General features: G+C 39.7%; 1 protein-coding gene across 1 annotated transcript; it reads left to right on the plus strand.

The window, feature by feature from the left end:
- The first annotated feature begins 1,451 nt into the window (after positions 1–1,451).
- On the plus strand, positions 1,452–10,693 carry naaladl1 (N-acetylated alpha-linked acidic dipeptidase like 1). Its single transcript, XM_034238240.1, has 19 exons — positions 1,452–1,651; positions 1,966–2,138; positions 2,658–2,779; positions 4,142–4,261; positions 5,115–5,307; positions 5,472–5,565; positions 5,651–5,755; positions 6,018–6,103; positions 6,197–6,316; positions 6,398–6,483; positions 6,726–6,789; positions 7,104–7,171; positions 7,263–7,354; positions 7,690–7,783; positions 7,996–8,077; positions 8,277–8,450; positions 8,710–8,797; positions 8,890–8,982; positions 9,474–10,693. Exons 1-19 carry the CDS (start codon positions 1,452–1,454, stop codon positions 9,649–9,651), a joined length of 2,232 nt encoding a protein of 743 aa, XP_034094131.1. The 3' UTR covers positions 9,652–10,693.
- The last annotated feature ends 315 nt before the right edge of the window (positions 10,694–11,008 follow it).

An 11,008-nucleotide genomic window follows, 5' to 3' on the forward strand; every position in this document is an offset into this window, starting at 1 on the left:
AAATTATTTATTCGAAAATAATATGATGCAGTACTATTACGTCTGGGTCTCTGTGTTTCATTAAAGCTTGGCTCTGTGTGTGTGTGAAACGAGCCATTTTGTGTGCGCGAGAGAGAGCGCACCGGTACCGGAGATCGTTGTTGTTAGCTTCTGGTGCTAGCGAGCTACGCTAACGGATATAAGGAGTTTTTTCAACAACAAAGTGGAGGAGAGCTCTCCTGTCAGACTGAGAGACTCAGTGAACTAAAGGACTCTCTCAGTGTTTAGATAGTTAACTTTAGTCTAAGTTATCTCAGTGGGTCTCAAACGTTTTGGTCACGATTAATGTAAACAATTATTTCCGAGGCACACGTTTATATGATCATTATAGTTATAAAAAAATAAGAGAATAAATGAAAAACAGGTATGAAATACTATATGGCAGTAAAACAAGAATAAAGTTTAAAAGGGTGATTTGTAAAATATCCATAAAGAAAAAGTAAATCTGCTTACAGGTCTGTTTCATAGGCGTTGAGAGAGGTATCCATAGATCTCTTCATTTTGCTCTCAAAGTGCACCAGATTGATGCTTTTAACTTCAATATTTAAAAATAAATCTTCCCGGGGGTCCACACACCACCTATAAAAATAGAACTTTACCCCTGCTTACACCTATATGCCGTGAGCTGATTATTGAGCCTTCATTGTAACTGTCACACTGTGTATATGCGTGTGGATTGTTGCAGTAGAAAATTCCTGAAAATACTGTAGCGACCGGTACATTAATGGGAAACCCTAAATGTTTGAGCACCCTCTATGAAACGTCAAGCTACCCCACAGCACCCCCAAAACAAATCTCTGGCGCCGCCACTGAGCCTGACTTGTGTTGGGGGGGCCCGACTTTTTTTTTTCTCCAAAGGGGGGGCCTGACAGAAAAAGTTTGAGAACCACTGCCCTAACCCTAATCCTAAACCTTACCCTTACCCTAACCCTAATCCTAAACCTAACCAAGTCTTCACCCTAAAATGAATGATTCCCCTCATGGGGACCTCCAATTTGTCCCCATAATGGAGTCGAGTCCCCACACGTGACGATTTAGGTCCCCACAAGTATAGTAATGCTAGGCCACACACACACACACACACACACACACACACACACACACACACACACACACACACACACACACACACACACACACACACACACAGTAACACATGGTTAAAGTCCATCCCATCTTCAAACATTAATGAGTAAACTTTACAATGAGCCTGTCTCTTCTTATTGAAGCTGCACTGGTGTTGCAGCGATCATTTGAAAGTGTGGTGTGAGGGTTTTCTCTTCCACAAGCCTGGATTTCCAAAGCAACGCTACAACACTCCTGACATTTGGAGAGAGCTCCTTCTCTGGTAAAGGATTCAGGTCCAAAGACAAGCAGAACTTTTCCTTTGAAGACTTCATTCCACAGAGAGGATGATAAAGCAGCTGTTGATTGGGATTGTGTGTTGTGCTGCCGTACTGACCTTCGGGATCCTAATTGGCCACTTTGGTATCAATAAGAGCAGCAACTCGGCACCGTCCTGGGTGAAGGATGTGACCAAGGATGTGGACGAGAGCTTAATTGAGAAGTTCTTGTCTGAGGTGGACAACATCCAGATTCAAGAAAACCTTAGGTGAGTTTTTTTTCTATTATCATGATACACTGTCTATTGATGTTGTTCATTCCACTGATTACAAGATGAGAACAGGGAATACAAAAGAAGCAATTGTTGTCATTCACATCGAAAATACTAATACACATTAGTATGAAGCCATGGAATTCATTTAGCATTTTTTCCTATAGGGTATTAAAGTTTCTCGTAGAACAACAGATCACTTGATCCCTTTGTGGTTTACTGAAAAAACCCTCTAAATACCTCATAGCCCTTTCATATTTTAGGCATTTGAATATCCAAAACATCTTCTTTAACGCCTTCTTCTTCCACAGGGAGCTGACCAAAGTGCCCCATATGGCCACCACAGCCGGAGACGAGCAGACGGTGCAGTTCATGCTAAAGAGATGGCAGGACCCCGAAACCGGTCTGGACCAGGCCTGGAGAGAGGAGTACATGGTCTACCTGTCCTTCCCCGACTCCAATAACCCAAACAAGGTCACTGTAGGTGAGTCAACAGGCTGTAAAATATGTTTAAACTAAAGAGGGGACAGACACACTACAGCCCTCCATTCAGGGTTAAAGATGCATTATCAGGTAGCTGTTCTATAACTCTGAATAAACAGAAACTGTTCAAATGGCAAGTTAATATATGAGATGCAGTGAATCACTCGGCTTTACAGTTGTGCCATATGATTCAATGCAGTTAAATCTGCCGTAAAACCAGATTTATTTATTTTTTATAATATATAAACTGTGTATCTGCAGAATTACCCTAGGGAAGAACATTTATGAAAAAGCCAGCTGAAAATTATTCAATTACTCCTTATTAATGTATTTGTCCTATCATGCTTTGAAACACGTATTTGTTTGTATTTGACTACATTCCATACTTAAAAGAAAACTGGAACCAATCTAAAAAGGTCAACATTAAACTACATTACAAATACATTTGTGTGATGTCTTTGCCCTGCTGACTTGAACTAACTGTACTAGCAGACCATTCACAATGAGCTGTTTATTTCAGTGAGCCCGTCGGAGACTGTGCTGTACGCTGCCAGAGAAAAGGAGAAGAGTTATACTCCTGACCAAGATGACCCTGAGGTGGTTCAGCCATATGCTGCGTACTCCCCTGCTGGACACCCGAAGGTAAAAGACTCTCTTCAGATCTCTTAAATCTCCTTTATAGTCTTTTACATTATAAACGTTTCTTTGGTTTTCACCAGGAGCATCTGAGCAAGGCCTTGCATGGAGGCCTCTAATGTAACATACAGTTTCACTTACAAACACTCTAAACCAGGGATGGGCAACTTTGATGGTGGTGGGGGCCACATCATTGATGTACTGGCCACCAGGGGGCCGCAGATTCACTTGGAACACACACACACAAAAATTCCATGTGTTGTATGTAATTATTAACAAATATACTAAGTCTGACATCTTCATTGACATTATACAAACAAAGGGAACATCCCCAAACAATGGGAACATCCTCTAATAAGCTCACTAAACAAATATCAGTTCACAGACATTTTATTTAATTTTTACAAGTGGCATGTTTGTATTGAACAGGTTATTAAACAGTGGAATAAAACTATTTTAAACTATTGGAAAGCACGGAAAATGTGTGTGTATTGAGATTAACTATTAGATGACATACACATGAAGTCATGAACACTAACCCAGACATTAGTTGTCTAACTTGAACCTAAAACACTTGTAGCCAGTCTCTGCATTCCCCTTATTCCATAATAAGGGGAATGTCAACACAGACACCTGTCAGCCCGCACTCTGCTGTTCCTCAGCACCACTCCCCCTCCCTCCCGCTGAAATTATGAATGAAAAGCGTAGTAATCATAAATAACGGCAGGGTCCGTGACAGTTTGTTTTCATCTGATTTCAAATAAACAAAGTCTTGGTTTTAAGAATATTAAACTTATTTCGCCAAATTCAGATGATAAAAACAACTTTTAAGCTTGTAAAGGCAAGAGGCAACTTAACGTCACAGCAGGCATAACAACAGCCGGTGTTTCTTGTGAGGGTGTCCCCGGGAAACAAACACAATAGGCCTACACACAAATGCGTCACAGATTATTTCGCGGTATAATCATCTACGCAGCTCGCGACGTAACTAGGAGTCTAGTGGACGGTATCAGTACTACAAGTAAAACAAATAATATTTAAAAACAATTTTTTTAAAATTAATTACGTTGTTTATAAATTAATCTGAGGGCCGCAAAAAGCGGAGGTGGGGGCCGCATGCGTCCCGCGGGCCGCCATTTGCCCATCCCTGCTCTAAACGATTCAAAAAGTTGTAGATGTATTGTTTTTATGCCCGAACAGAAACCTCCTAAAATTAATGTATTGATGGGCTGAGGCAAACAGTCCCCAATATGTTCCCCATGTTGCCTTAGTGCCTTGGTGTAAAGTAATTTTTGTTTAACAGATGGGCTATTCACGTCACTGTGTTTTTTATTGGCTTTTTAAAAAAAATTGTTCTGATGTTTTCAGGGTAAACTGGTGTACGCCAACCAGGGGAAACCCAGTGACTACCACCTGTTGAACACTACGGTTGACCTTCGAGGAACCATCGCGATCACCAGATATGGCGGAGCAGGAAGAGCTGACAAAGTGAGTGACCTGTTATACTGTTTGTGTTTGTTTCCATTATCTTTCATGAGATAAGCGGAGACAATCTGTCCACGGGAGACAAAACCCTGTGTTGGGAAAAGTGATAGTTACAAGCTATAAGCGTTGAGTCACATTTATATTGTACTTTTTAATGTCTTAAGTGTACTGCAATTTACAATTTAGGAGGAGCCTGGGATCTAACAATTGAATTGCCAAGATGTAAGTCGTAATTGCTGTGCATCTGAAATGTTATTCTTCATATGAATCCATATAGTCAGTATTTGTTATCTTTTAATGACACTTTTTATCATTATAGTAGAGGTTGTGGACATTTACAGTCCAACCAATTTAATTAAAATAGCTTTCCTCATTGGAGAAGTGCAGAGTTTATTACAACAATGTCCCTGTCAGAACTAATCAACTAAAACATAGATTTTGAAAAAAGCTTTAAAAAATCATGTCATCAAGATTCAGCATTATTTCTGTATAACTCAACATGAAATATCAACAGATTCTTTGTTTAAAATCATGAAAGTATAACATGTAAGATTTTTCGCCCAGGTTTTAACTAATGTTCTCCTCAACAGCCACAGTTTCTTATTTTAGCGAGGGAAAACTCATTTTTACATATAATATTAATATAATATTTGTCCTCCGACAAAGTATCATAAAGTAAGTGTATTTTATTTGTAAACTAACTGAGACTCATGCACTCTCTAATAGTTATACTACTGTTTTGATACTTTAATGTACTACATTGCCTTTATACAGTTGTAAACGCCTGTTCAAATAATTTGTTTAAAGTATAAATCCGTTTTTTATGTAATTAAAATATCATTTGTGTCTCATCCAGGCCATTAATGGAGCACCCTACGGAGTGATCGGGGTTCTTGTGTACACAGACCCTTTGGACATCAATGATGGTGTCATGTCAGACCTCAATGAGACGTATCCTCACTCCTGGTACCTACCGCCGTCCGGTGTGGAGAGAGGCTCCTTTAACACCCACTATGGAGACCTGCTCACTCCCTACCTGGCTGCCAAAGGTAACCTGTGACTTGTTTTTTTATTGTGTGTTTACTACTGTGCACTTTGGCTTCAACACAATCTGAGGAAGGACTTTTGCAACACACAGCTGATATAAAGATAAAACCAGGGCATTTCAATCCTTTTCATTTGAATGTTTAACTTGTTTTAACTTATTCTTTAGATGAAACCTACAGAATCCCTGTCAAGGACATCACAGGGATCCCTCCCATTCCTATTCAACCAATCGGATTTGAGGATGCCTACAAGCTAATCTGGTTTGCAATGGCTTTTTATATGTATGCAGTCTATGGATGAAAAACTTAAAATAATACATTACATTTATTTTTCTGGTTATTTCAGTGAGCTGGACGGAGAAGCAGCTCCAGCTCTATGGCAGGGATCATTCAACTGTATCTACAACTTTGGCGGTCCAGGGTTCAAACTGACATCTGCTTTCAACAACAGGTATTAATTAAAAAAGTGCCTTTAACAAAGTAGGAAAAAAACAAGGTGAATAAACAAAAAATGAGGCCAAAGGACATGTGCCAGAGGGAGTCAAGACAAACAAAATCATGAGATCATCTAAATAGATTTGGAATAAAACAGTATAAATACAAAATGCATATCAAACATTTCAAAAAGCACTCACCATCAGTTTAATACTGGGACATCTATTTGTCTCCTTTCCTTGTCGCTCCATACTTCTGACTTTGACCCTCTTCTCCAGTGATGTGAAACTGGACATCTTCAACCATGAAAAGTTGAAGAACTCCTCCAATGTGATGGGGGTCATCAGAGGGAGTGTGGAGCCAGGTGAGACTGGTGACCCAAGTCAATAATCAGCATTCACTACCATCTAAATTCAGCTTGATTCACTCTGCTCTGTTTGTGTGTGTGTGTCCACAGACAGGTATGTGATCTATGGGAACCACAGGGACAGCTGGGTCCACGGTGCCATCGACCCCAGCAGCGGGACGTCCGTCATGCTGGAATTAACCAGGGTGCTGGGCAAGATGGTCAAGCAGGGTGAGGACAGTGGAAGCTGGATGAGTTATTTTTGTTTAATGTGCCTGATAAAGAGTTAATCTCTGTTTTTCTCTGTTAAAGGCAAATGGAGGCCTCGCAGGTCCATTATTTTTGGAAGCTGGGGAGCGGAGGAGTTTGGCCTTATTGGGTCTGCAGAATACACAGAGGTGGGTAATGCAATTATTCCTCCACTCTTCATGTATTCATAAGCAATCACACACTCTGTTGCTTAATTCAATACATTTAGGAGTTTTGCTGATACTGACCATTAGCTTATTGTTGCAAATGTTGGTCATTTCCTGAGTAGATTACAACATTACTTGTCATAACATTGATTTGTTTGTTTGTTTGTTTGTTTGTAAACTGACTAACAGTAACAAATATGACCTTGGTCTTGTTTTTTTTCCAGCAATACTTCACCAAGCTCAGTGAAAGAACCGTTGCGTACATCAACGTGGATATAGCTGTTTTTGGTAAGAAGCTTTTGCTGCATTACCTGTCAAAACCAGATACCCTGTCTCGGAGTAATCTCACTTGGTCAACCTGGACAGCCGAAATTATTGGAAATGAAAGATGTTGCTAGGTTGATTTTTCAACCTAGCAACTAGATTTTTCCGCCTTTAGATGTTTTTTGGAATGTTCTAGAAACCATCCAGTTGACAGACATGAATTATTTGGTGGTACATAATGTTAAATGCATAAAAAACATCTCCTACTGTAAATGGTGTTGTGGGTTGTTGATGCGTATAGTGATACTGATCTAAAGCACTCATCTTCCATTCCTTAGCAAACGCCACTCTGAGGGCTTCTGGGATGCCATCACTACAGAACGTCATCTTTAAAGCTTCAAAACAGGTAAGCTTTCTCTCCAGCATTTTACCTTTGGCTAAACCCTCGTCAATAATCCGACAGGAATGTGACACCTAAAAGCCTGTCTGCTCTCTAGGTGGATGCCCCTGGGCTGGACTCCACGTCTGTGTACGACAACTGGATTCAATATGCCAACAGGACAAGCCCGACCCACGGACTCATTCCCAAGTAATGAGAGTTTCCTACATGCAAGGTTTTTTATCCATTGTTGTTAGACATGAAGCTTCATCCATAATCTGTGGTGGATGGGTTTTTGTTCAAATTGAAACAATGGGATTGGCTAGAAAACGGTTTAAATCCTGAATCAAAGTGATCGATAAATGTGAACACACCTTGAAAAGACCCTTATAAATCAGTTAATTGAAAATGAATATTTTCCATACAGTCTGTAGTTTATTATCTGTGCATTGAGTTGATTTGCATCATATACGTGTTGAAATTAAATGATACTATGTGTTTTCACAGAAAGCTCAAGTCTTGCATGCACTCCCTTCCTTAAACAGGGTGGGATACCTATCAGGAGCAGGGAGTGATTACGCTGCCTTTGTCCACTACCTGGGAATCACTTCCATGGACATATCATACACATATGACAGGGTATGAAAGACTTGCTGCATACGTCTTACTGTAATATGGCTGTCTTCCCTTCTTCCTACTAACTCAATCTTAAATGTATTGGACATTGCTTTCTTGCTGCACTTTTTTTAAGAAAATAAATAATTTTGGTGTACAAATGTTTTAGAAGAAGTCAGAATTAGACTGAACTCAAGTAATGTAATTTATAATATGTTGATATTTAATTTGTACAGAGTAAAACAAATGCTCGGATTTACCCTGCGTATCACACAGCATACGACACTTTTGACTACGCTTCAAAGTTCATTGATCCCGGTGAGCAATGAGATTCACATTTTTCTATAATGGTCCTGCAGATTATACTTTATTCTGTGGTAAATGTTTCAAAAAAATATATATGTTTAACAAAAAAGTCTTACATTTCCCAGCCATGTCTCCATCTTCTGTTATTAAATGTGACAACTTCAAAGGATGTCCAAACAATTTCTTGTGTAAATCCTCTCATCCCTCTCAGGGTTCTTCAGTCACCAGGCTATTGCCAGGACAGCAGGAAACGTCCTGATCCGATTGGCTGACAGCCTGGTGTTGCCATTAAACTGCAGTGACTACGCTGAGACTCTGGAAGACTACCTGAACACAGCCGTGACTCTTTATGAGCAGCAACTGCAAAACAGGCATATCTCCATGGGTGAGCACAGATTTCAGTGATGCTGGGGAATATTGCCGTAACAGGGGCTATAATAAATATTGTATGGGTAAAATACATTTCATTTGGGATTCATATCTCACCATGACAAGTTTGTGTCAAATGTGGATGTTTTTATAGTTTGGCAGCTGCAATAATCACTTGAATTACAGCTGCAAGACCTGAGACTCTATTCACAGAAGAGTATGAAGGGTGAAAGCTTCGCACGGAGGCTTCATAGCTGATTTGTGTTTTGTTTCAGAACCAATTAAACGTGCAGTGGCCAGTTTCCGCAATGCAGCTACTCATTTGGACCAGGTGATTCGCTTTTCAGACCTGGCAAATGAAACGTAAGAACAAAAACATACGTCATAATTGTCACATCGTCATATTATTATCTCCTCTGCTAAATGAGCCCCCTCTCTCTGTCTCTCTGCTTCAGACCACTGAAGGTCAGAAGGATCAATGACCAGCTCATGCTGCTGGACCGAGCTTTCTTGGACCCTCTGGCCTTCCCAGAGAAATATGCATTCAGGTGAGATGATGATGTGTCACCCAGGGAAATAAAGCTAGCAGCGTGGCTTGAGGGCAGTCCTATTCTGAAATATCCAAACTCTAATAGGGATTGACATGAAATTGCGTACAGGCCTTTTCATGAGCCTTTCTCTTTTCCTCTAGCACCACCATGAGGTTTACATTGGTGGTTTTGAGTCAAATGTCTCAACAATTAGATCTGTTAAATTAATAAGCTAAATATAATGTACGTCATTATTGTAAGCATTCTGAAATGGCCTGCCTTGAGTCATTTTTTACACATACTGCATTTTCAAGGGTTCCCAGAGCTCAGTTTCTTAGCTTTTAAAATATATTTTGACCTTGTTCCTCTCTGTGACTTCCCCTTACACTCATATTCGGACGCCATGTTAAGGATAACATCAGTGATATCCTGCTTCTTTGTAATTTTGCTATATCATTTTATGATTGTGGTATTTTATAACACTCTTTATAACCCTGTATGTCATGCAGGCATGTTATCTGGGCCTCTAGTAGTGCCGGAAAGCCAACCTTCCCCGGTCTTGCCGATGCCTACGCAAAAGCTGAGTCATTGGTGGAGTCCAGCGCCTGGGACAAAGTGCACTACCACCTGTCCGTCCTGAGTCAGGCCATCGAGGGCGCTGCTCACACACTGGAAGACGTCATATAGAAGGAGAGCAGAGAGGAGGGAGGAACTGCACACACTCAGGGATTCTTTTCTTTTAAAGACAGTGACCTGCAGCCAATGAGCACTGATCAGCTCGGCCATGATGAGACTATTTATAGATGATATAAGTCTGCTCTACCAACAATGACATGAATGATGTCTTATTTCCATATTCTATGCTTACAATATCATTTTTTAAAAAATTTTAAACCACTTAATTGAAGATGAACGCTTGTATTTTTTTTGTGTACACCAACTATTAAAATGAACATGCACTTACATAAGGGGTACTTAAAGTCTCTGCATTGTGAAAACAACAATAAGAAGAACAATAATGAAGAAAAGGTGAATTCAATTTAAACTCACTATGACATTAGAGACACAAATAACCACCTCAGTAAGTCATTTCCAAATTAATGCTGGCATTCCATCTACATTTCTAAAATGGTGGTATATAATATAAACAGCTACGTAATAGAAGAATATTTTCAGAAAGGTTTTTTGTTTTGCAAACATAATATTTTTTTCATAATTACCATTTTATTGTCTTGTCAAATAAATATAGTTTGTATTTTTTTAATCTCAAAGATCCAAAACAGCACATTTCTGCTTGAGCAAGAATGAGTCACACACAGTGAGGGATGATGACTTGCTTATTCTTCAGACATTTACGTCATCTATGTGTGCCAAAAATATTGAATCTGACAGGAGCATCAAACAGCCATGCTCTGAGTCACCGGACTGTCTGGGAAAAGGGGAAGAGACAGACACTGCAGAGCCATTATTAACTTTAAAAGGACTGGGTTAATGATCCAGAAGATGGAAAGTTTAAAAAAGAACAATCCCAAATCAATGTTGCAAAAAACCTTATAATTGTATACCTTAGGAGGATCAGTCTAAAAAAAATGTACAAACTGCGCCTCATAGAAAATTGGCAGGTACTGAATGGGCCACAATTGCAGCCTTCTTCCCTTCTGCAGGCCTGTATGGGGAGCTGCAATAGTGTCTACTGCCACAAGGGGTCAGACAATGATGTAAATTAAAACCATTCAATGGACATAGTCAGCATTGGGGATATACAGTAAGTATCATTGTCACATAACCTTAGTGACTATTATGTCTACAAATTATTTCAAATCTAACATCTAGAAAAGAAAATTAATCGCTCAGATAATGCTGCTAAAAATGCTGTAGTATGGATAACAGTTAATGAAGAAGTGTAAGGAAAGGGGGCAAATCTACGGAGGGACATAGGAAAGAAAGATAGCATGAAAATTGTTCACTGATTTAAAGGATTCTTCTCTACTTTTTTCCTGTTCAGGCTCTCCTGTAAACACAGGACTCAGGGACTGCTGGTTTT

The sequence above is a fragment of the Gymnodraco acuticeps genome, unplaced genomic scaffold (genome assembly GCF_902827175.1).
Source record: "Gymnodraco acuticeps unplaced genomic scaffold, fGymAcu1.1, whole genome shotgun sequence".
NCBI lineage: Eukaryota > Metazoa > Chordata > Actinopteri > Perciformes > Bathydraconidae > Gymnodraco > Gymnodraco acuticeps.

What these genes read in the sequence shown, in the direction of transcription:
- naaladl1 (XM_034238240.1), top strand. Translation starts at nt 1,452, where the DNA reads ATGATAAAGCAGCTGTTGATTGGGATTGTGTGTTGTGCTGCCGTACTG. An exon ending in ACATCTGCTTTCAACAACAG is followed by an intron (nt 5,756 to 6,017) that starts GTATTAATTAAA and finishes CCTCTTCTCCAG; the next exon opens with TGATGTGAAACTGGACATCT. An exon ending in TCTTTAAAGCTTCAAAACAG is followed by an intron (nt 7,172 to 7,262) that starts GTAAGCTTTCTC and finishes TCTGCTCTCTAG; the next exon opens with GTGGATGCCCCTGGGCTGGA.